This window comes from Pristiophorus japonicus, chromosome 10 (assembly GCF_044704955.1).
Source record: "Pristiophorus japonicus isolate sPriJap1 chromosome 10, sPriJap1.hap1, whole genome shotgun sequence".
Classification (NCBI taxonomy): Eukaryota; Metazoa; Chordata; class Chondrichthyes; family Pristiophoridae; genus Pristiophorus; species Pristiophorus japonicus.
Genome location: NC_091986.1, coordinates 192698830 through 192725513, shown reverse-complemented (window position 1 = coordinate 192725513; position 26684 = coordinate 192698830). Strand labels below are relative to the sequence as shown.

The following is a 26684-nucleotide window of genomic DNA, read 5'->3' as shown; positions in this document are numbered from 1 at the left end:
TCCAGTCCCGTCAGAATTTTATATGTTTCTATGAGATCCCCTCTCATCCTTCTAAACTCCAGTGAATAAAGGCCCAGTCGATCCAGTCTCTCCTCATATGTCAGTCCTGCCATCCCGGGAATCAGTCTGGTGAACCTTCGCTGCACTCCCTCAATAGCAAGAACGTCCTTCCTCAGATTAGGAGACCAAAACTGAACACAATATTCCAGGTGAGGTCTCACCAAGGCCCTGTACAACTGCAGTAAGACCTCCCTGCTCCTATACTCAAATCCCCTAGCTATGAAGGCCAACATACCATTTGCCTTCTTCACCGCCTGCTGAACCTGCATGCCAACTTTCAATGACTGATATACCATGACACCCAGGTCTCGCTGCACCTCCCTTTACCTAATCTGCCACCATTCAGATAATATTCTGCCTTCGTATTTTTGCCACCAAAGTGGATAACCCCACATTTATCCACATTATACTGCAACTGCCACACGTTTGCCCACTCACCTAACCTGTCCAAGTCACCCTGCAGCCTTTTAACGTCCTCCTCACAGCTCACACTGCCACCCAGCTTAGTGTCATCTGCAAACTTGGAGATATTACACTCAATTCCCTCATCCAAATCATTGATGTATATTGTAAATAGCTGAGGTCCCAGCACTGAGCCCTGCGGTACTCCACTAGTCACTGCCTGCCATTTTGAAAAGGACCGGTTTATCCCGACTCTCTGCTTCCTGTCTGCCAACCAGTTCTCTATCCACGTCAATACATTACCCCCAATACCATGTGCTTTAATTTTGCACACCAATCTCTTGTGTGGGACCTTATCAAAAGCCGTTTGAAAGTCCAAATACACCACATCCACTGGTTCTCCCTTGTCCACTCTGCTAGTTACATCCTCAAAAAATTCTAGAAGATTTGTCAAGCAGGATTTCCCTTTCATAAATCCATGCTGACTTGGACCGATCCCGTCACTGCTTTCCAAATGCGCTGCTATTTCATCTTTAATAATTGATTCCAACATTTTCCCCACTACTGATGTCAGGCTAACCGGTCTATAATTAACCACCTTCTCTCTCCCTCCTTTCTTAAAAAGTGGTGTTACATTAGCTACCCTCCAGTCCATAGGAACTGATCCAGAGTCGATAGACTGTTGGAAAATGATCACCAATGCATCTACTATTTCTAGGGCTACCTCAATAAGTACTCTGGGATGCAGACTATCAGGCCCCGGGGATTTATCGGCCTTCAATCCCATCAATTTCCCTAACACAATTTCCTGCCTAATAAGGATTTCCTTCTGTTCCTCCTACTCACTAGACCCTCGGTTCAGTGCGCAGGGCTGTAGCTCCGCCCCCCCACTGTGGTTGCCACACCATGCCAGACCCTAGGACGGTCCACGGAGCGGGGAGAATCAGCAGCTACATTTTCGGCATCGTTTTTGGAGCAGAAAGTCAGCACACCACGGGTAAATGCGCTGGAAAAAGGCATTGGGGAAACTTGGGGCCATAGAATGGGAAAACAACAGTGTAAATGGCAAACAGGGGGAGGCATTCCTCAAATGTGTACAAGAGAACTTTCAATCAGTGTGTTTCCAGCCCAACAAGGAAGAAAGCAATGTTGGATCTAGTTCTGGGGAATGAATTGGGACAAGTGGAGCATGTTTCAGTGGGGGAGAATCTGGGAAACAGTGATCACAATATCATTAGGTTTGGAATAGTTATGGAAAAGGGACAAGGAAAAATCAAATGTGAAAATACTCAACTGGAGCAGCACTAATTTCAATAAGTTGAAGAGGAATCTGGCCCAAATGGATTGGACTAAAAGAGTGGCAGGTAAAACAGTAAATCCAATTTAAAAATATATCAGGAAAGCAAAGACAAAGCATGAAAGAATGTTGGCAAGTAAAATCAGGGAAAATCCAAAGATGTTTTATCAATACATTAAGAGCAAGAGGATAACTGAAGAAAGAATGGGGGCGACTAGAGACCATAAAGGAAATCTGTGTATGGAAGCAGAAGACGTGGGTAGGATTCTTAATAAATACTTTGCATCTGTTTTCACAAAAGAGAGGGGTGATGCAGACTTTGAAATGAGGGAGGATGAATGTGAAATATTAGAAGAGACTATGATAATAGTGAGAGAGGAAGTATTAAGGGACTTAGCAGCTTTGAAAGTGGCTAACTCCCCAGGCCCAGATGAAATGTAACCCAGGCTGTTAAGAGAAGCAAGAGAGGAAATAACAGAGGTTCTGACCATCATTGTCCAGTCCTCTCTGGCAACAGGTGTGGTGCCAGAGGACTGGAGGACTGCTAATGTTGTACCTCTGTTTAAAAAGGAGAAAGGGATAGACCAAGTAGTTACAGACCAGTCAGCCTAACCTCAGTGGTGGGAAAATTATTGGAAAAAATTCTGAGGGACAGGATAAATCTTCATTTGGAAAGACACGGATTAATCAAGGACAGTCAGCATCGAAATGTTGCAGGAAGGCCATGTCTGACTAAATTTTTCGAGGAAGTAACCAGGAGGGTCAATGAGAGCAGTGCGTATGATGTAGAGTATATGGATTTTAGCAAGGCTTTTGATAGGATTCCACATGGCAGACTGATCATGAAAGTAATAGCCCATGGGATCAGAGCAAAATGGCAAGTTGGATCCAAAATTGGCTCAGAGGCAGGAAGCAAAGGATAATGTTTGATGGTGTTTTTGTGACTGGAAGGCTGGGTTCCGCAGGGCTCAGTGCTGGGTCTCTTGCTTTTTGTGGTATATATCAATGACTTGGACTTGAATATTGTGGGCATGATTAATAGGTTTGCAGATGACACTAAAATAGGCTGTATGGTTGATAATGAAGAAGAAAGCTGCGTACTGCAGGATGATATCAAGATATTGGTCAGGTGGGAAGAACAGTGCCAAATGGAATTCAACCCAGATGAGTGTGAGGTAATGCATTTGGGGAGGTCTAACAAGATAAGGGAATACACATTAAATGGTACACATGAAAAGTGTAGAGGAACAAAGGGGCCTTGGAGTGCAGGTCCACAGATAGGCCAGGTAGGTAAGGTGGTTAAGAAGCCATATGGAATACTTGCCTTTATTAGTCGAGGCATGGAATACAAGAGCAAGGAGGTTGTGCTTGAACTGTATAAAACTCTGGTTAGGCTGCAGCTAGAGTACTGTGTGCAGTTCTGATCACCACATTACAGGAAAGATGTGATTGCACTGGAAAAGGTGCAGAGGAGATTTACAAGAATGTTGCCTAGACAGGAGAATTTTGGCTTGAAGAAAGATTGGAGATGCTTGGTCTGCTTTCTTTGAAACAGAGGAGGCTGAGGGGAGACCCGATTGAGGTGTATAAAATTATGACGGGCCAGGATAGAGTGGATAGGAAGGACCTGTTTCCCTTGGCAGAGGAGTCAACAACCAGGGGGCATATATTTAAAGAAATTGGGGGGAAGTTAGAGGAGATATGAGGGGAAATTTCTTCACCCAGAGGGTGGTGGGGGTCTTGAACTCACTGCTTGAAAGGGTGGTAGAGGCAGAAACCCTCACCACATGAAAAAAATACTTAGATGTGCACTTGAAGTGTCATAACCTACAGGGCTACGGACCAAGAGCTGGGAAATAGGATTTGGCTGGATAGCTCTTGGTCGGCCGGCGTGGACACGATGGACTGAAATGGCCTCCTTCCGTGCTGTAAATTTCTATGGGCTAGAACCTCCACTTTTTTTTTGCACGCTTAACGCCCACTTTGCTGCCATTTTACCGCTGAAATGACGTATATCGCCTATATATCGCCCATTTTGGCACAAAATGGAAACTGACGGGCATTTTTAGAAAACTTAGGAAAGTGGAGGTTCTAGTCCTATGATTCTATGAAATGAACAATGGGAGGTCTTCAAAGAGAAGGTAGTTTGGGTACAGATTAGACAATGTGGATGACTTAAGACATAGAGATTAATATGAAACAAAAAAAAAGGCTTATGTTAAATGTTGGGTTCATAATTCAGTAGAGAACCAAGCTGAATACAAAAAGTACAGGGGAGAACTGAAAAATAAATAAGAGGGGCAAAAATAGTGTATGAGAATAGATTAGCGGACAATATAAAATAGAACATAAAAGTCTCTTAGAAACATATAAATAGTAAAAGGGTAGTCAAACGCAGGGTGGGGTCAATTGGGGACCAAACAGAAGGCTGAGGTACTAAATGAGTACCTTGCATCTGCCTTCACTAAAGAAAAGGATGCTGCCAGTTTTGCAATAGAGGAGGTAGTAGAGAAATTGGATAGGATAAAAAAAGATAAAGAGGAGGTAATTAATAGGTTGTCAGCACTCAAGGTAATAAACATCATCCAGTCCAGATGGGATGAATCCTAGGTTGCGGTGGAAAGTAAAAGTGGAAATTGCGGAGGCTCTGGCCACAATCTTCTAGTCCACCTTCGATATGGGAGTGGTGCCAGAGGATTGGAGGATTGCAAATATTAAAGCCCTGTTCAAAAAAGGGGAGAGGGATAAACCAGTCAAACACAGGCCAGTCAGCCTAACATTGGTGGTGGGGAGACAATAACCCAGAACAAAATTAATTGGCCCTTCAAAAAATATGGGTTAATTCATGAAAGTCAGCGCAGATTTGTTAAAGGCAATAGTGTTTGAATAACCTGATGAAGTAATAGAGAGGGTTAATGAGGGTAGTGCAGTTGTTGTTGTGTATATGGACTTTCAAAGGTACCACATTGTAGACTTCTTTGCAAAATTGAATCCTATGGGATTAAATGGGCAATGGTAGTGTGGATATGTAATTGGCTAAGGGACAGAAAGCAGAGAGTAGCGGTGAGCAGTTGTTTTTCAGACTGGAGGGAAGTGTGCCATCGTGACACCCAGGGGTCGCTGTTGGGACCACTGCTCTCTTTGATGTATATTAGTAACCTGGATTTGGCTATAAAGGGCATAATTTTAAAAGTATGCAGACAACACAAAAATCGGCAATGTCGTAAACAGTGAGGAGGAAAGTAATGGATTGCAGGAGGACATCGACAGACTGGTGAAATGGGCAGGCACATGGCAGATGAAACTTAGCACAGAGAAGTGCGAAGTGAATCATTTTGGTAGGAAGAATGAGGAGGTGCAATATAAACAAAACAGTATAATTTTAAAGGGGGTGCAGAAATAGAACGATTTGTGGATCTACTTACACAAGTCTTTAAAGGTGACAGGACAAGCTGAAAAGGCTGCTAAAAAGACATACACGATCCTTGGCTTTATAAATAGCACATGGAGTCCAAAGAAAGGAAATTATGCTGAACCTTTACAAAACACTGGTTAGGCACCAGCTGGAGTATTGCAGTCAATTCTGGGCATCACATTTTAGGAGGGATGTCTAGGCCTTGGAGAGAGTGCAGAGAAGATTTACCAGAACGATACCAGGGATGAAAGACTTCAGTTACGTGGCGAGGCTAGAGAAACTGGGATTGTTCTCCTTAGAGCAGAGAAGATTAAGAGGAGATTTTATAGAGGTGTTCAAAATCATGAAGGGTTTTGATAGAGTACATAAGATGAAACTGTTTCCTGTGGCAGAAGGATCAGTAAACAGAAGACACAGATTTAAGGTAATTGGCAAAAGAACCAGAGGCGACATAAGGGAAAACAAATTTACACAGTGAGTGTTTATAATCTGCCTGAAACTTTCAAAAGGGATTGGAATAAATACTTGAAGGGAGAAAATTTGCAGGGCAATGGGGAAAGAGTAAGGGAGTGGGACTAAGTGGATCGGTCTTTCAAAGAGGTGGCACAGGCATGATGGGACGAATGGCCTCCTTCTGTGCTGTATCAATAGAAACATAGAAACATAGAAAATAGGTGCAGGAGTAGGCCATTCGGCCCTTCTAGCCTGCACCGCCATTCAATGAGTTCATGGCTGAACATTCAACTTCAGTACCCCATTCCTGCTTTCTCGCCATACCCCTTGATCCCCCTAGCAGTAAGGACCTCATCTAACTCCTTTTTGAATATATTTAGTGAATTGGCCTCAACAACTTTCTGTGGTAGAGAATTCCACAGGTTCACCACTCTCTGGGTGAAGAAGTTCCTCCGCATCTCGGTCCTAAATGGCTTACCCCTTATCCTTAGACTGTGACCCCTGGTTCTGGACTTCCCCAACATTGGGAACATTCTTCCTGCATCTAACCTGTCTAACCCCGTCAGAATTTTATATGTTTCTATGAGGTCCCCTCTCATTCTTCTGAACTCCAGTGAATACAAGCCCAGTTGATCCAGTCTTTCTTGATAGGTCAGTCCCGCCATCCCGGGAATCAGTCTGGTGAACCTTCGCTGCACTCCCTCAATAGCAAGAATGTCCTTCCTCAGGTTAGGAGACCAAAACTGTACACAATACTCCAGGTGTGGCCTCACCAATGCCCTGTACAACTGTAGCAACACCTCCCTGCCCCTGTACTCAAATCCCCTTGCTATGAAGGCCAACATGCCATTTGCTTTCTTAACCGCCTGCTGCACCTGCATGCCAACCTTCAATGACTGATGTACCATGACACCCAGGTCTCTTTGCACCTCCCCTTTTCCTAATCTGTCACCATTCAGATAATAGTCTGTCTCTCTGTTTTTACCACCAAAGTGGATAACCTCACATTTATCCACATTATACTTCATCTGCCATGCATTTGCCCACTCACCTAACCTATCCAAGTCGCTCTGCAGCCTCACAGCATCCTCCTCGCAGCTCACACTGCCACCCAACTTAGTGTCATCCGCAAATTTGGAGATACTACATTTAATCCCCTCATCTAAATCATTAATGTACAGTGTAAACAGCTGGGGCCCCAGCACAGAACCTTGCGGTACCCCACTAGTCACTGCCTGCCATTCTGAAAAGTACCCATTTACTCCTACTCTTTGCTTCCTGTCTGACAACCAGTTCTCAATCCATGTCAGTACACTACCCCCAATCCCATGTGCTCTAACTTTGCACATCAATCTCTTGTGTGGGACCTTGTCGAACGCCTTCTGAAAGTCCAAATATACCACATCAACTGGTTCTCCCTTATCCACTCTACTGGAAACATCCTCAAAAAATTCCAGAAGATTTGTCAAGCATGATTTCCCTTTCACAAATCCATGCTGACTTGGACCTATCATGTCACCTCTTTCCAAATGCACTGCTATGACATCCTTAATAATTGATTCCATCATTTTACCCACTACCGATGTCAGGCTGACCGGTCTATAATTCCCTGTTTTCTCTCTCCCTCCTTTTTTAAAAAGTGGGGTTACATTGGCTACCCTCCACTCCATAGGAACTGATCCAGAGTCAATGGAATGTTGGAAAATGACTGTCAACGCATCCACTATTCCCAAGGCCACCTCCTTAAGTACTCTGGGATGCAGTCCATCAGGCCCTGGGGATTTATCGGCCTTCAATCCCATCAATTTCCCCAACACAATTTCCCGGCTAATAAGGATTTCCATCAGTTCCTCCTCCTTACTAGACCCCGCGACCCCTTTTATAACCGGAAGGTTGTTCGTGTCCTCCTTCGTGAATACCGAACCAAAGTACTTGTTCAATTGGTCCGCCATTTCTTTGTTCCCCGTTATGACTTCCCCTGATTCTGACTGCAGGGGACCTACATTTGTCTTTACTAACCTTTTTCTCTTTACATATCTATAGAAACTTTTGCAATCCGTCTTAATGTTCCCTGCAAGCTTCTTCTCATACTCCATTTTCCCTGCCCTAATCAAACCCTTTGTCCTCCTCTGCTGAGTTCTAAATTTCTCCCAGTCCCCAGGTTCGCTGCTATTTCTGGCCAATTTGTATGCCACTTCCTTGGCTTTAATACTATCCCTGATTTCCCTTGATAGCCACGGTTGAGCCACCTTCCCTTTTTTATTTCTATGCCAGACAGGAATGTACAATTGTTGTAGTTCATCCATGCGGTCTCTAAATGTCTGCCATTGCCCATCCACAGTCAACCCCTTAAGTATCATTCGCCAATCCATCTCAGCCAATTCACGCCTCATACCTTCAAAGTTAGCCTTCTTTAAGTTCTGGACCATGGTCTCTGAATTAACTGTTTCATTCTCCATCCTAATGCAGAATTCCACCATATTATGGTCACTCTTCCCCAAGGGGCCTCGCACAACGAGATTGCTAATTAATCCTTTCTCATTACATAACACCCAGTCTAAGATGGCCTCCCCCCTAGTTGGTTCCTCGACATATTGGTCTAAAAAACCATCCCTTATGCACTCCAGAAAATCCTCCTCCACCGTATTGCTTCCAGTTTGGTTAGCCCAATCTATGTGCATATTAAAGTCACCCATTATAACTGCTGCACCTTTATTGCACGCACCCCTAATTTCCTGTTTGATGCCCTCCCCAACATCACTACTACTGTTTGGAGGTCTGTACACAACTCCCACTAACGTTTTTTGCCCTTTGGTGTTCTGCAGCTCTACCCATATAGATTCCACATCATCCAAGCTAATGTCCTTCCTAACTATTGCCTTAATCTCCTCCTTAACCAGCAATGGTACCCCACCTCCTTTTCCTTTTATTCTATCCTTCCTGAATGTTGAATACCCTTGGATGTTGAGTTCCCAGCCCTGCTCATCCTGGAGCCACGTCTCCGTAATCCCAATCACATCATATTTGTTAACATCTATTTGCACAGTTAATTCATCCACCTTATTGCGGATACTCCTTGCATTAAGACACAAAGCCTTTAGGCTTGTTTTTTTAACACCCTCTGTCCTTTTAGAATTTTGCTGTACAATGGCCCTTTTTGTTCTTTGCCTTGGGTTTCTCTGCCCTCCACTTTTCCTCATCTCCTTTCTGTCTTTTGTTTTTGCCTCCTTTTTGTTTCCCTCTATCTCCCTGCATTGGTTCCCATCCCCCTGCCATATTAGTTTAACTCCTCCCCAACAGCACTAGCAAACACTCCCCCGAGGACATTGGTTCCGATTCTGCCCAGGTGCAGACCGTCCGGATTGTACTGGTCCCACCTCCCCCAGAACCGGTTCCAATGCCCCAGGAATTTGAATCCCTCCCTGCTGCACCATTGCTCAAGCCACGTATTCATCTGAGCTATCCTGCGATTCCTACTCTGACTAGCACGTGGCACTGGTAGCAATCCCGAGATTACTACTTTTGAGGTCCTACTTTTTAATTTAGCTCCTAGCTCCTTAAATTCATTTCGTAGGAACTCATCCCTTTTTTTACCTATGTCATTGGTACCAACGTGCACCACGACAACTGGCTGTTCTCCCTCCCTTTTTAGAATGTCCTCCACCCGCTCCGAGACATCCTTGACCCTTGCACCAGGGAGGCAACATACCATCCTGGAGTCTCGGTTGCGGCCGCAGAAACGCCTATCTATTCCCCTTACAATTGAATCCCCTATCACTATCGCTCTTCCACTCTTTTTCCTGCCCTCCTGTGCAACAGAGCCAGCCACGGTGCCATGAACTTGGCTGCTGCTGCCCTCCCCTGATGAGTCATCCCCCTCAACAGTACTCAAAGCGGTGTATCTGTTTTGCAGGGGGATGACCACAGGGGACCCCTGCACTACCTTCCTTGCACTACTCTTCCTGCTGGTCTTCCATTCCCTCGCTGGCTGTGATTCTATGATTATTTTTTACGGTTGTATTAATACTATTTGTTATTTGCCTCAGTTTCTATGGAGGTCATTATTTTTCCAACTTTTAATTGTTTCTCCAACTGATGTGTGCTGCTGAGTTGCAATTGCACCAATTAGAAACCTAGAAACACAAAATACTGGAAATATTCAGCAGGTCAGACAGCATCTATGACGAATGAAACAGAGTTAATGGGGCCAAGTTTCGGCCTGAGTTGCTCCTGTTTTTTGGAGCAACTGGTTTGGAATGGAGTATCTTAGAAATTGCAATTCTCGGCATTTAGTTTGCTCCAGTTCTAGTCAGTTAGAACAGTTTCAGTTTGGAACAGATTTTTTTTTTTCAAAAGGGGGCGTGTCCGGCCACTTACGCCCATTTTGAAAGTTTGGGCAGTGAAAACATACTCCAAACTAACTTAGAATGGAGTAAGTGTAGATTTTTGTATGCTCAGAAAAACCTTGTCTACACTTAGAAAATCAGGCGTTGGTTACAAATCAAGCGTAGGGAATGGGGGGGCGGGGGGTTTAAAGGGAAGTTTACAAACATTAAACACTTCAGTTTTACAAATAAAGAGCCATCATCAATAATAAATGATAAATACATCAATAAATCACCCCACCCCAAGTGTGTCTCTGTCTGTCTGTGTGTGTGTCTCTCACTCTCTTTCTGTCAGTGTCTGTGTTTCTGACAGCGAGGGGAGGAGGAGGAGTAGGGTAGAGGGGGGAGAGGAGGGGGTTGGAGCGGGGAGAGAGAGGGGGAGGGGAGGAGAGGGGAGGGGGAGGGGAGGGGAGGAGAGGGGGGGTAAGAAGGAGAAGAGGGGGAGAAGGAGGAGTGGGGGAAAAGGAGGGGGGAGGAGGAGAAGGGGGGATAAGGAGGAGCGAGGGGGAGAAGGGGGGGGAGAATGGGGAGGGGGGGAGAGGGGAGGGAGGGAAGGGAAGGGGAGAGGGGAGGGAGGGGAGGGGAGGGAGGGAGGGAGGGAGAGAAGGGAGAAGGAGGCTGAACGGGCCGGGACCAAGACTTCGGGCTGGATTTACAAGACTTCAGCACCGGATTTACAGGTAGGTGGTGTTGGGTCCTGGGTCCGGGGCGGGGGGGGGGGTCGGGAGCGCGGGTCGGGGGGGGATCGCGGAGGTCGGGGGGAGGGGTTGAGGAGGTCGGGGGGGGGTACGGAGGTCGGGGGGGGAGCGGAGGTCGGGGGGGGAGCGGAGGTCGGGTTGCTGGGGGGTGGGGGGGAGCGGAGGTTGGGTCGCTGGGGGGGGGGGGTGTTGCGGAGATCGGGTCGCTGGGGGGGGTGGAGCAGAGGTCGGGTCGCCGGGGGATGGGGGGAGCGGAGGTCGGGGAGGGAGCGGAGGTCGGGTTGCTGGGGGGTGGGGGGTTGGGGGGGAGCGGAGGTTGGGTCGCTGGGGGGGGGGGGGGGTGTTGCGGAGATCGGGTCGCTGTGGGGATGGAGCAGAGGTCGGGTCGCCGGGGGATGGGGGGAGCGGAGGTCGGGGGGGGAGCGGAGGTCGGGTTGCTGGGGGGGTGGGGTCGCAGAGGTTGGGTCGCCGGCGGGGGGGGCACGTTGCGGAGATCGGGTCGCCGGAGGGAGCAGGGGAGTGGAGGTCGGGTCGCCGGGGGGTGGGGGGTGCGGAGGTCGGGTTAGTGGGGGGAGCGGAGGTCGGGTCGATGGGGGGAGCGGAGGTCGGGTTGGGTCGGGGGGGGTCGGGTTGAGTCCGGTTGGGGGGGGGGGGGGTCGGGTCGGGTCGGGTCCGGTCTGGGTGGGGGGTTTGGGTCCGTTCGGGGGGTCGGGTCCAGGGGAGCGGGGGTTGAGTCCAGTCCGGGGGGTGCAGAGCAGGAGTCAAGTCAGGTCCAGTCCGGTCGTTAGGAAGCAGGAGTTGGGCGTGGGAGGTGAGCCTTATCCACACAGCCCCAGTGAGGCCATTCGGCCAGGGCTAGGGGCTGTGTGCTTCGGGCCCCTCCCACACAGTTTTGGGTGCCTGGAGCTACTGCACATGCGCGTCCACTGTAGCGCGCATGTGCAGAGGTCCCGGCACTGTTTTCAGCGCAGGGACCTGGCTCCGCCCCCCACAGCTTGTGCTGCGCCACGCCCAGCTCCAGAGGACCTGCAGGGAGCCGGAGAATAGGTAGTTTTTTTTAGGCGCACTTTGTGGCGTGAAAAACGGGCGTCCAGGTCGGGGTTGTGCTGTTCTAGGCGCGGCCTGAAACTTGGGCCCATAGAAACTAGGTGCCGGAGTAGGCCATTCGGCCCTTCGAGCCTGCAACGCCATTCAATAAGATCATTCACCTCAGTACCCCATTCCTGCTTTCTCTCCGTACCCCTTGATCCCCTTAGCCATAAGGGCCATATCTAATTGCAGTAAAAATGTGAATGCAGCAATTAAATTCTTCTTCAGTTTTAAAGTTGTATACAATCTTAATCATTTAAATATTGCTATTTGCATTTTCCTGTGTTTCCCCCAAGAATATTGATTACTAAAATGCAAAGAGAAGATTGTCAGTCACCTTTTGCTGGTGGATGAAAAAAATACACAAACTGACAAGCAACCAATTAACTAGACAACCAGTGCTACATTAGACCCCTTAATGATTATTTTAATTTTTAAATCTCGCCATGCTACCACTAGCTCTGGCAGAGACAGTGTAAAGAGACGGCCTCTACCGCAACCACGCTTTAGTCAGTCGTTGAAAGACGTGGAAAGCGCGTGGGTTTACTCAAACTCTGATTATTTTTTTTCGAAGCTTCACTTCCTTTTGAGACTGGGTAAAAATCTTTCTTTAAGACCATAAGAACATAAGTAATAGGAGTAGGAGTAGGCCATACGGCCCCTCAAGCCACTCAGTAAGATCATGGCTGATCTGACCTTGGCCTCAACTCCACTTTCCTGCCTGTTCCCCATAACCCTTGACTCTCCTATGGTTCAAGAATCTGTCTATCTCAGCCTTGAATAGATTCAATGACTCAGCCTGCACAGCTCTGGGGTAGACAATTCCAAAGATTCACGACCCTCTGAGAGAAGAAATTCCTCCTCATCTCCGTCTTAAATGGGCAACCCCTAATTCTGAAACTATGTCCCCTAGTTCTAGATTCCCCCACAAGGGGAAACATCCTCTCAGCATCCTTCACTCATCCCCTTCCAGACAGCCCAGAAATTGATTAGAATAGATCCTGTCACTCAATTGTACAGAATTCTAACATGGTAACGTGTTGAACTACACAATTGTTTCAATGTTTAGGATTTGTAGCATCAAGGTGTAATCATTAAAATACAATACCTGCATTAAACATAGGCTGAGGAGCATCCATTAACATGGTGTGAACTTCTGCCAATGTGCTTCTAGCCTCCTCTATCTCGCACCAGATGAGAAACACATCTTCTCTGACTCCAGCTCCTGAAAACACACGAGTTACACTTGTTAATTTGTTACAATATTAATCAATTTGATCTTTATGCACCGTCTTATAGCTTAAGCAAGGTTCATCGAAGGGATTTGTTCGTTAAGACACAAATGAAAAAAATGCATCAAACTTAGCTGATAAGATATGCTATAAACCTCAGCACAAACCAAAAGCTGAACCCGAAGTCTTGTAGTCTGCAAGGCTTAGTGCTAGAATGTGAGTTTACAAATAGCCAACATGGAGTCAGTCATCAAGCACTTTAAGTATATGGGAGAATTAACCGGTGCTGAAACAAACATTCTGCTTAAATGAATCTTGTCATAGTGGTTCACATTAGCTAACATTGTCTGTCTCGTTGATTAAGAAAGAACTAAAAATTACTATTCATCAACTATCAAAGAGACATAAAGGGATGTAATGTACCGAGTTCATTCACTATAAAGGCTCATAGATCATATAAAAAGAGCAAAAGTAGAAAAAAATACAATATTCATGTATATATTTAGGAATAGAATTGAAAAAAATGAAAAAAATAGCTTGCAATCTGGAAAAGTGATTATAATCACTCAACCATTGGTGGCTGTACCTCCTGTTGCCTAGGCCCTAAGCCTCTGGAATTCCCTGCCTAAACCTCTCCGTCTCTCTTTCCTCCTTTAAGACACTCCTTAAAACCTGCCTTTTTGACCAAGCTTTTTGTCATCTGCCCTAATTTCCCCTTATGTGGCTCGGTGTCAAATTTGTTGTCTTATAACACTCCTGTGAAGTGCCTTGGGACATTTTATTATATTAAGGGCAAGTTGTTTTTGTTGTAAGACAAAGTGCACTCCAATCAATGCCAAATAATAACCAAATAACACAGCCTGTGAATTCAATTTCTCTTCCTCTTTTGGATGAGAAACTTTACCTCTTGGCAAACCTTGGTGATCACTTTAGCATTGCAACGCTGTAATAACTTGGAGATTTATATTTTAAAATCTCTTAAACTGGAAGGGAAGTTAGGAGGAATGATTTTTTGTTTAAAATGCTCCTTCATTTAAGAGAGTAAAATAATATACAGTACAAAACAAACTAACTAGCATAAGTTTGATCTCTCACTCCTCACCAAACAATGGTTCTGCCAGTTAAAAGGTGCAGAGATTCAACAGTATCTGCTCACCTCTTGGCAACTCAATCATGTGTCTAACCGAACTTTGTGTCCGGGCTCAGCTTCTCCAGTACCCTCCTCATCAGCTTCCTGAGTTCCAACTATTAAGTTCCCACTCACTTCACACCTTGCTAACGTCCATTGGCTCTCTATTCCAAAATCCTCATTTGCGAATCCCTCCATACAACCCTTTCCCAGATTTGACGTTACCGCCTGTGTCCTTCAGTCTCGTGCATCTCCCTGCCCCTCCACTCCAGCATCTATAGCAGAACCTTCAGCAATCTTGACCCTACACTTTGAAGCTGCCACTAAACCATTCCACCTCGCTTGTTCTCTCCCCATCTTCATAAGCCTCCTCAAAGCACCTCAGAACATTCTCTACATTAACGGCACTATACAAATGCAAATTGTTGATGGAAACATCAAATAGGATGGGTGACAATGGACAAATTTGCCTAACTCCTCTTTCAAAAGAGTGCGATTCAATGAGTCTGTCATTTACCCTGACATGCATCTTTGAGCTCAAATACACATCCCAGATAAAATCGACCACATTCTCCCATAGCTTCCAGATTTTCAATGAGGGCTGCATGAGATACCAGGGCCAAAGCCTTACAGAAATGTATGAAAGCAATGTGAGTGGGCTACCCTTAAGCTTTATAATGATCTGGGATCTTCGATAAAGCTTCAACCTTGCAGCCAAGCTAGCAATTGCGCTTAGATAGCAGAGATCCATAGCACTGACTGCGCACGACCACCCTGTATGCCTCGACTCCAAGCATCAGAGTTCCACTGGATCGCTATTGCTCTGATACAGCCAGATTATCCAAGGACGACTCCAATCCGGAGCAGGTCAGTGTCCTTTCCTAACCCCAATTCCAATCTTCAGTGCAGGATTGGAGCCAGGACGCGTCTCTGCTTTACTCTAGATCTGGTGTAGAACCTTGCAGACGTGGTTCCTCAGTTGGACCTGTAGTCCTGGATCATTATGTAGATTCTTGATTTGGCCTGCTTTGTAGTGTCTTCTATTAGGAATTTCTGTTGACAGAATCAAAGGCTGCCTTAAGGTCTACGCATGCAACTGCCAGAGGGCTGTTGAATTTGCGACAAATCTCAGACAATACACATAGATTGCCCATTGGTGAATCCCGGTTTCTCAGAGTGAACGTGTAGCTGAAGCCAAGCGAGTAGGGCATATGAAAAGACATTTCCATGAAAAGAAAGGAGAGTTATTGTTCTGTCATTGCCACACTCAGTACATAGGCCTTTTGCCTTTTCCTGTATAGAGCAAGATAATGATCGCTTCCTTCCACTCCGCTGGCACCTTCCCAGAATTCTAAACCCAAAGAGTTGATGTAATGCTTAGCTTGTGGGCTCAAGGGCTTGAGCAGTTCGGGAGTTATACAGTCAGATCCAGAAGCATGCCCATTTCATAATTCCTTTATAGCTGAGCGGACCTCTTCCATCATGGGTATACTGATGTGAGTCCGGGGATCGGCAATTGCTTCTACTGCTGATAAGTCCGGGTCTAAGCATGGTATTGCTTCAGGGTGGTTGTTCATAATGTCCTTTCCATCTTTGCAGGTTTCCTCTTAAATTCAGGCTGCATCTCCACGTAAATCATGAGAACAAAATCTAGCCAATGTGCAATATATGCAAAGCAAAGGCGAGTACTATTCATTAGCACCTCTGCACCACTGATTATAAATAATTACAGGATTTGGAAATGGAAATCTAAATATATAAGAGGAAAGAGAAATAAGTCAGTAGGGGGGGGAAATTTGTGTCTCCCACTCGCACCCCCAGGGGGCGGCACTGACGGGAGGCACAAATTACTTTTTGCCCGGGGGTGGCGCCTCGCGGGAGTTTAGCGGGAGCGCTACCCGTACCTGTAGCAACCCGAGCCACTGCTCCAGCGGTGGCGACTTCATTACCGTGCGCAGCGAATCATTTACGCTGTGAAGCTACCGCGGGCTGTAGGCCGCTCGCGGGGCGAAAATTGAAGAGGTACGGCGGTGAAAAATGTTTAAATGGTCGACTTACCGGATGCGGCCTTCTTTGCTGCAGATCGCGGGGTCCGTGCCGCGATCTTGCAGCCCGGCACTCCGCTTGTGTGCCAGGCTGCTGCCCCGGCAACCCTGCTTCCTGGTGGTCCAGCGATGGCCCCGCCTCCCTCCCGCAGAGTCGGTAGCTTGGCCCTCCCCTTTAATGGCGTTACGTGTCCCACCGTAGAGCTGGAAAATTCAAGTCCTTTGCGCCCCCGTCCCGCCCCCGAGGGGAATTGGTGCATGAGATTTTGTGCTCCACTTCCTCTCAGGGTCAGTAAGCCCAATACAGCTCGCGGGACGCCTGGAGCAGGACTTCCCGCCTTGAGGCTGCTAAACGGGGCGGTATTGAATTTTCGGCCCTAGAAGTGTAAAATGTCATATTTAGAAGACACAGCGACATAGGATATATTTTCTTCCTTTTGCCAATGTTAGTAAAAAAAAAACTCATTTGCGTATAAATCCGGTTACCCCGCTTTATACACATGCCAACTTTTTTACTAACATTTGTGACCAGGGTGAAATATATCTGCAGATGATGTTCAATCCACATGATATGATTACTGCCTCTAGACACACTGACCTGGTGGCACTCCTCCAATAAGCTTCCGATGGATTTTTGGAACCTGGGTATCTGTGTCCTTCAAGCCACTGGGGGAAAGTGTTTCATCTTCTTCATATTCACTCATGAGAGCAAATGCATGAAATCTGCCGGGATATGGGTACGTGTACATTAACCAGCATATAACGAAGACCAACACAAGAACCACAATGTTAAGCATTTCAGGATCTGCTCGCCTACATGGCTTTCACAGTTAGTTAACCAAGCATTAAACCAACAATGAGGTCACATAAAGTGTGATATAATCGGCTAAATAATTCCAAGCTGACTTGAAGCCTTTCTCAGGTAAATATGATTAGGGGATGCTCTCCCCATTCATACCAAAATTCAATAACAAACGCATTGCTAATGAGTCTGCTGATGGCTCAGTTAAGTTTTCCAATCAGTAGCTAAGCCATACAGGTCCATTCCCTGGTCTGTGCTGAATGAACTGGTTTCTGGAAAGAAGTGGGAGGGCTAGTAGGGGCAGAATCTCAGCACTCCTCAGTGAGGGAGAGGAAATAAATTGCTCACAGTCTTAATCACTAGCCAGTGACATCTAAACTGGAGGCATGTATGTGTTGGAGTTTGTGAGGAAAAGGATAGGGCTTGGCTTTATTGTCTTCTGCAGTCAACTTGCTTGTCAAATCAAGCCTCATACTTGAATAATAGCCACTATTAAGTAATTTGTGCCTCCCGTCAGTGCTGCCCCCAGGGGTGCTAATGGGAGGCGCAAATGACCCGAATTTCTAGGCATTAGTGCTATGATAGAATGAAAAGAGTTTTACCTGGGATTGGCTGGTGGTGACACTAAGGGGCTAAAATTATTCTTTGCACTACTGTAAAAAGATCATGAAACTATTTCAACTCTGAGTGTTGAAAACAAAGAAGTTTTCCCTTTCCCTCCCATTGACATACTTACCTGGCGAAAGAACAAGCGAGGCCAAAAGATTTCTTTTTAATTAACAAAATGGTGTGTCCCTAAATTATAATGTGGAAGTGTGGAATAACCCGGCTTGTGGTTATGTTGGAGCAAGCTGCTTACAATGAAAATGGGTTCAATCTGTTTCAATGGACAGAAATATTTTCCAGAAGGTGGCAGGAATGTTGAATGGATTAACCTATCCGCTGGCATTAGGACTTGAGTGCGGAAATCTAGTCCGACGCTCCAGTGCAGTGCAGAGGGAGTGCTGCACTGTCGGAGGTGCCGTCTTTTGGATGAGACGTTAAATCGAGGCCCCGTCTGCTCTCTCAAGTGGACTATTTCGAAGACGAGCAGGGGAGTTATCCCCAATGTCCTGGCCAATATTTATCCCTCAATCAACATAACAAAAAAAACAGTTTATCTGGTCATTATCACGTTGCTGTTTGTGGGAGTTTGCTGTGTGTAAGTTGGTTGCCTCATTTCCCACATTACAACAGTGACTACACTCCAAAAGTACTTCATTGGCTGTAAAGCGCTGTGTGACATCCAGTGGTCGTGAAAGGCGCTATATAAATGTAAGTCTTTCTTTTTCTTTCTTTGTCCTGACTACAAAAAGTGAAATTTTTTATCTGCTGAATAAAAGGAAAAGAAACACTCACCAAAATTACACAAGTACCATTTCATATTTTAAAATGTTCCTGAGATGGGTTTGGTAATTAATAGCTCCTAAACTCCAGTCTATAAGCAGATTACATATCAAGATAATTACTCAGAAATCGCAGGCCTAAAGTAGATAATGCCATACCATTACCAGTTAGCTTAAGTGAAAATGTGATTTGTTACTTAATTTAAAAATGTACCAGTAATTTTTTAATTTCGTGGCACTAGTTAAATGATAGCCATTTTGCATCTGCTGGCAACACATTCAGCCGAGTGTCTAACTGTTTAATGCACTATGGCCTTCACCAAGGCCTCTCATTTTAAAAACAGAAAATTAAATTTCATGCCCAAGGATTGCTGATACTTGGATGTGCCTGTTTTATTTGGGGGAACTTGGTCAGTTGTGATTCAGGTAACTGTATGAAAGATAATCCTGGAGAATACCGTTGGTTGGCTGCTCCATCTACAAGTCGCAGAGCTACATAGATGATGGTCTTGGGAAAGTCCATAACCCAGAATGCCCCACCATGCCAAAAGAACAAGGGTTAAGGGGACCGATAGGGGGGAAATGGAAAGAAGTAATAAAGGATATGGCAGTTCTTTCTACAGTCTAATTAACCTGTAGCTCTCGAAACCCCTGGGCATGAGTGAATTAGGATGGTCTGTGAATGAAAGAACATCGATTCGCTGTCGCGGAGGAGACATTACTTATGGTAGGACGTTGATACATCAAAAACTGAAATCTGGAGCTGCACATTCTGCTACTAAACATTGTGTTATTTCACACATGAATTATCAGTATCTGGCACTTAATATGTTTTTCAAAATCAGAAATGTGGCTCTATTAATGTTCCAATGCTCAATAAAGCCAAAAAGTGGCAAGTAGGATTTATCCATTGTCTGATGTGTTGTTTTCTGTTGTACCTTCCTGCAGTAAAATGAGCTAATTCTTTCAGAAACCGAATTGTTGCTTCCGCCTTGGCGTTGAATGATACTGTGTGGACTGGACATGGGCTCTTTGCCAACTTCTGATGCAAAAGTTCCCTCATCGCCTCAGGACCATCACCAGCAGCGAAAAAGTAAACAGCTTCAATCTGAAAGAACAGTAGAAATATGGCATGGATTCTTCTTATGAATAAACTCGGGGGAATAGCAGAATAACCAATTTATTCCAGGAGCAAAGGAAAGTCACCTTGACGATTCACTTGTGACTCTGTCTCTCATGAATTATGAGGAAAGGTATTTCTCACCTAAGCAAAGTGGTTACTTCACTGTTCCTCATTATGCATTCTTCTTGTAATTATGTACTGACTTTATCTAATAAAAACTGTCTGATTAAATCTACCCCAATTATGTCGGCACATCACATCACACAACAGGAATGCACGTCAGGAAATAAATGGATACAAAATAATGTAGGACCCGCTGACCTTGTGCCTGAGTTCCCATAGGGGCTCCCAATGCACAAAGCCGTGTGCCGAGAGCACTAATTCATAAAATCTGCTCCACTATATGTAGAACAATAACGTGGGCTGTATAATTTGCTCCAGCATTTTTCCAAACTTAAATATAAAGTTAATCGCAGTTCTTTTTCAATGTTCTTTTGTGTTTCATTAACCTGCGCTGGCATCACCGGTAGTAGAAATAAATTTCCAAAATCCAAAAATAATCACTTTTTTTGTACTTTTACAGTTATCGAATATTTGGTTAAGATCGAGATTTTTCTAAAACTTAAATAAAATTGTTGAATTTCAGCTAATATCTACTTCTGCTGTGAGATGGTTTTAGAAATTGGCATTTGGTAGGACCTACTAATATAATTTTGAAAGTAGAATACAAGAGCAGGGAAGTTATGCTAGAACTGTATAAAACACTAGTTCGGCCACAGCTAGAGTACTGCGTACAGTTATGGTCACCACATTACAGGAAGGATGTGATTGCACTAGAGAAAGTGTAGAGGAGATTTACGAGGATGTTGTCAGGACTGGAAAACTTTAGCCATGAGGAAAGATTGGATAGGCTGGGGTTGCTTTCCTTGGAACAGAGGAGGCTGAGGGAGATTTAATTGAGGTGCATAAAATTATGAGGGGCCTACATAGAGTGGATAGGAAGGACCTACTTCCCTTAACAGAGAGGTCAATAACCAGGGGGTATATATTTAAATAGTTGGTAGAAGGATTAGAGGGGAGATGAGGAAACATGTCTTCACCCAGAGGGTGGTGGGAGTCTGGAACTCACTGCCTGAAAGAGTGGTAGAGGCAGAAACCCTCATCACATTTTAAAAGTACTTGGATGTGCACTTGAAGTGCCGTAACCTACAGGGCTACGGACCCGCAGGGACACGATCAGCTGAATGGCCTCCTTCTGTGTCGTAATTTTCTATGATTCTATGATTCTATGAAATGTCCCATCCAAATGAACCAAGTCTCACAGTTTTATCACTCGTTGCTTGCAGCACAGCCTCCACTGAACTTGTCGTGCTAGTAGCTGGCATATGGTGAAGATTCCTTATCCAATCCATCGCTGAGACTATTGTTTGTGCCGTAACGGGAACAGCTTTGTCCTGCCATATAACCATTTCTTCAGCTGCCCTGTAGATCATAAGCAACAAGAAAATATAGATTAACTATTTGAGCACAGAATTAACATTATGCTTAAACATGTACACGTGTCGAAATATATTCCATGTGCCTTACCTGTGAACGCACTTTTACTTTTATGACTGCCTTTCATTCATTATCTGAACACAACTATAAACAACTCAGATACTATAGAACCGACTTTAACCTCCCGCACCCGACGGGAATGTGGTAGGCGAGGGGTTAATATCGGGGATGCGTTCTTCCCTCCACTTTCTGGCCGTGCTATCACTTCGCCATTTTAACTCCTGGGATTGCAGAGGCATCAGAAGTGCTCACCAGAGTCAGGAAAGGGGCGAGGTGCTCAAATGTGCACAAGGGGGCGGTCATATGATGCAGTTTGACATTTTAACATGTGACCGCGGAAGTCACGCTGGTTGTCAGAGCTACCAGTGAAATCTGGCAGCCAGCGAGAGTGTGGTCAGAAGAGGCCCAGGTAAATAAGCAAAATACATCCTTTGTATGTTTTCCTTGTGGCCCAGGAGGGGCAGGAGTCCTTCCTCGCCCACAAGGAAATCTTGGGCTTCATTCCCCCAACCGTGATCCGCTCCAAACCGCCCACTGCTCTCTTTATCCCACCCCCGCAATACTCACCTTAAAGCAGGAGACTGTTCACTTGAGATCCCAGTACGAATCCCACTCCCACTCACCGGCCACCTAGTGATTCCCACCTAGATAGGGCTAAAAGTCGGCCCTGGAACTTGGTAATGAGGCCCAGGAGTTAAACTGGTCCAGGCTTCACATTGGCCTTGTCAGGTGCACTTACCGCTCACCCAAAGTTAAAATTGGGGCTTGTAGATTTGAATGTTCCTCATCTGCAGAACCACTACTTTATTTTTAGTACTTGTAGTACTAACCATCATTAAGTGGCAGTTTCAAACATAGGATGACTATACTTCATGCATATTCTGAAGGCTTCTGCCTCATTTTCTCTGTATGTGCAAAAACACCCATCAACCATTACCCTTTGCTTCCTGCCTCTGAGCCAATTTTGGATCCAACTTGCCACTTTGCCCTGGATTCCATAGGCTTTTACTTTTGTGATCAGTCTGCCATGTGGGACCTTATCAAAAGCTTTGCTAAAATCCATATACACTACATCATATGCACTGCCCTCATCGATCCTCCTGGTTACCTCCTCGAAAAATTCAATTAAGTTAGTCAGACATGATGTTCTGAAGAAGGGTCATTGACCCGAAACGTTAACTCTGTTTTTCTCTCCACAGATGCTGCCTGACCCGCTGAGATTTCCAGGATTTTCTGTTTTTATTTCAGATTCCAGCATCTGCAGTATTTTGCTTTTGTAGTCACACACGACCTTCCCTTAACAAATCCATATTGACTGTTGTTGATTAATCCATGTCTTTCCAAATGAAGATTTATCCTGTCCCTCAGGAATTTTTCCAATAATTTTCCCACCACCGAAGTTAGGCTGACTGCCCTGTACTTACTCGGTCTATCCCTTTCTCCCTTTTTATACAAAGGTACAACATTAGCAGTACTCCAGACCTCTGGCACCACACCTGTAGCCAGAGGGGATTGGAAAATGATAGTCAGAGCCTCTGCTATTTCCTCTTTTGCTTCTCTTAACAGCCTGGGATACATTTCATCCGGGCCTGGGGATTTATCCATTTTCAAAACTGCTAAGCCCCTTAATACTTTCTCTCTCACTATGTTTATCTCGTTTAATATTTCACACGCCTCCTCCCTCATTGCAAAGTCTGCATCGCCCCTCTCTTTTGTGAAAATAGATGCAAAGTATTCATTAAGAATCATACCCATGTCTTCTGCCTCCACACACAGATTTCCTTTATGGTCTCTAATAGTCCCCACTCTTTCTCTAGTCATCCTCTTGCTCTTAATGTATTTATAAAACATCTTTGGGTTTTCCCTGATTTTATTTGCCAACATTCTTTCATGTTGTCTCTTCGCTTTCCTGATATCTTTTTTAATTGCAGTCCTGCACTTCTTATACTCCTCAGCAGGCCGGGGCCATTGGAGGGAGCAGCGTGCAGCGGCCCAGTCTGGAAATCAGCGCGGTCCTGGCCTGCAAGACCATCAGCAGGCTGGGGCCATTGGAGGGAGCAGCGTGTGGCGGCATATCACTGCAGGGAGCAGCGCGAGCTGCTGCAGGAGGGAGACGGCTGTGAAGCCAGGTCGCTGATTGCAGTGTGGGCAGGCATAGCAGGAGGGGCGAAGGAGTGGCAAGAGTACGTAGAGGGAAGTGACCGGGGCCCAGGAGGGGCGTGAATCTGGGGCCCAGAAGAGGCGAGAGTCTCTGGGTCAGCACGGGCCAGCCCACACTGCGATATGTGTGCATGCTCGGTCTGTGCAGCAGAGCTGGTCTCCAGTTAGTCTTGGGTAATCCTTGCCACTGGACCAAGACCTAGCTATGTCAAGCCCGTGTGGTGGCTGGTGTGCAATGGCCACCACACATTAAAAAAATCCAAGCACAAGCATCTTCCACCCTTCACGATGTAGTTCAGGATCTGGAATATTAGGTCCTTCATTGAAACACCTGTGAACTCATCCCTTTTTGGCGTGGAAGCAAGTCATCCTCGTTTCGAGGGACTGCCTATGATGATGATACTCCTCTTGAGTTTCTGCACTGTTGAGTTCTCGTTATCTGTCATAAGCTTCCCTTTTTTTCTTTATCTTACCCTGTCTGTCCCTTGACATCCAGGGGGCTCTAGTTTTGTTAGCCCCACCTTTTTTTTTTAAGGGAACATACTTGCTCTGTACCCTCAGGATCTCCTCCTTGAATGCCTTCCACTGCTCTGACACTGATTTACCGTCAAGTAGCCGTTTCCAGTTTGGCCAAATCCCATCTCAGCTCAGCAAAATTGGCTTTACCCCAATTTGAGAACTTTTATTCCTGGTCCCCCTTTGTCCTTTTCCATAACGACCCTAAATCTTATTGAATTATGATCACTAGCACCAAAATGCTCTCCCATTGATAGCCCTTCCACCTGCTCCTCTTCATTCCCCAAAATCAAGACCAGAACCGCCCTCTCCCTTGTTGGGCTTGTTACATGCTGGCTAAAGAAGTTCTCCTGAGTGCATTTTAGGAATTTTTCACACTCTGTACCATTCACACTACCTTTTTCCCAGTTAATATTTGAGTAGTTGAAATCCCCCACTATTACAGCTCTATAGTTTTTGCACTTCGCAGCAATGTTCCCACATATTTGTTCTTCTATCTCCCTCTGACTGCTTCGGGGTCCCAGTAGTGTGATCGCCCCTTTTTTGTTCTTTAATTCAACCCATATGGCCTCGTTGGATGACCCTCTAACATATTATGCCTTCTCACAGCTGTAATTGTTTCTTTAATCAAACCTGCGACCCCCCCCCTTCCTTTTTTACCCCCCCCTCTCACCAACCATTCTATGTTTGCAGGCTTAAATTGCATACAACAGGATGGAGCAAAGGAGGACTGATGGTGGCGAGCCTGACGTCCAAATCCTCACACCCTTGGAGGAGAGAATCGAGGCGCTCATCGGCAGACATGCTGCCTTCCCTGTGGCCACCAGTACTGCTGATGCCGATATGGGTAAGCGAAGCGCCTCCTTTAATGCGCTCTCTCCCTGACTGCTCCAGCGCCTACTGTGCCTTTCCCTCTGAAAGTCTGCTCGTTGCAGCCTCCATGCGACTATCCCCCACTTCCCCCTCACAGCAGCACTTTTCCCATTTATGCTTGCAGATGAGACTGCCCCTGTGGCCTCCAGTACTGGCGATGACGATGTGGGCAGCATGGGTAAGTGAGACCCTCCTTTAATGATCTCTCTCGTTGAATGCCTTTCCTTCCAAAAGTGTGTTAGTTGCAGCCTCCATGCATCAATCCCCTACCTCCCCCTGCCCAAGAAGGTAAGTTTATGTTTAACACTATTAAAACATCCGTGGCAAGCCTCCGACTGCAATTTTTGGCCCAATATGTAAAATCCTATGTGATGACAGTTGAAATGGGCACAATCCAATTCTACTTTCACGGGTTAGATTTTCCTAATGAGGATTCACAGCCTGCTTTTATGTGTAGAAAAATATATCCATGCTATTATAAACAAGGACATTGCTTGTCATTCATGCCACTGCAAAATCTGTTGTCAATAATAAAATACTGAATAAAGTTCATGGTCTATATAGTACCAGCCCTCCTGTATAGCTCAGAGACGTGGACCATGTACAGCAGACACCTCAAGTCACTGGAGAAATACCACCAACGATGTCTCTGCAAGATCCTACAAATCCCCTGGGAGGACAGACGCACCAACATTAACATCCTCATCCAGGCCAACATCCCCAGCATTGAAGCACTGACCACACTTGATCAGCTCCGCTGGGGAGGCCACATAGTTCGCATGCCAGACACAAGACTCCCAAAGCAAGCGCTCTACTCGGAACTCCTTCATGCCAAACGAGCCAAAAGTGGGCAGCGGAAATGTTACAAGGACTTGATAAGGACTTGATAGGTCAGTCCCGGAATGGTGGGACTGACCTATCAAGAAAGACTGGATCAACTGGGCTTGTATTCACTGGAGTTCAGAAGAATGAGAGGGGACCTCATAGAAACGTTTAAAATTCTGATGGGTTTAGACAGGTTAGATGCAGGAAGAATGTTCCCAATGTTGGGGAAGTCCAGAACCAGGGGACACAGTCTAAGGATAAGGGGTAAGCCATTTAGGACCGAGATGAGGAGAAACTTCTTCACCCAGAGAGTGGTGAACCTGTGGAATTCACTACCAAAGAAAGTTGTTGAGGCCAATTCACTAAATATATTCAAAAGGGAGTTAGATGAAGTCCTTACTACTAGGGGGATCAAGGGGTATGGCGAGAAAGCAGGAATGGGGTACTGAAGTTGCATGTTTCTATGTTTCTAAGGACACCCTCAAAGCCTCCCGGATAAAATGCAACATCCCCACTGACACCTGGGAGTTCCTGGCCAAAGACCACCCTAAGTGGAGGAAGCGCATCCGGGAGGGTGCTGAGCTCCTCGAGTCTCGTCGCCGAGAGCATACAGAAATCGCTTCTCGGCCTTTTGGCTAAGATCATGCGTAACTGACCTGACAGGGGAGTAGCCACCATGACCTCCGGGTGGTTCTCCCTGGATCAGGAAGGTATATGCTTGCTTTTTTGGAAACAGGAGGTGGGTGGGGTGGCTTGACCCATCCACCTCCACGGAGGTGTGTGGGGGACCTGACCCATCCACCTCCATGGCACGAACCTGGTATTGCAGTACTTCCAGGAACGGTGCAGTGGCTCTAGGCCTTTTGGCTAAGAGCATTGGCGCAGAGTGATCCTTGGCGTGTGCAAGGTGACCTCTGGCGTTTGTGATTTGACAAAGAATTGGAACGATTGGCTACGAATTTCAAAAAAAAAAATACAGAAATCAAGTGCAGGCAGCGGAAAGAGTATGAGGCAAACCAGTCCCACTCACCCCTTCCCTCAACAACTATTTGTCCCACCTGTGACAGGGACTGTGGTTCTTGTATTGGACTGTTCAGAACTCATAAGAACATAAGAAATAGGAACAGGAGTAGGCCATACAGCCCCTTGAGCCTGCTCCGCCATTCAATAAGATCATGGCTGATCTGATCATGGACTCAACTCCACTTCCCTGCCTACTCTCCATAACCCCTTATCCC

At 45.9% G+C, this 26684-nt stretch overlaps 1 protein-coding gene and 1 pseudogene across 1 annotated transcript in view; one reads left to right on the top strand and one right to left on the bottom strand.

Moving 5' to 3' along the window:
* The window catches only part of LOC139274658 (von Willebrand factor A domain-containing protein 3B-like), a 275722-nt gene that overhangs the window by 231962 nt on the left and 17076 nt on the right, over positions 1-26684 (bottom strand). The window contains exons 5-8 of the mRNA XM_070891337.1: positions 20838-20997; positions 19331-19500; positions 16804-16928; positions 12908-13024 (exon numbers count right to left, since the gene is read on the bottom strand). Coding sequence (XP_070747438.1) covers positions 12908-13024; positions 16804-16928; positions 19331-19500; positions 20838-20997 — 572 coding nt within the window. The remainder of the gene's footprint in view (positions 1-12907; positions 13025-16803; positions 16929-19330; positions 19501-20837; positions 20998-26684) is intronic.
* Positions 26062-26300, top strand: LOC139275381 (U2 spliceosomal RNA; annotated as a pseudogene).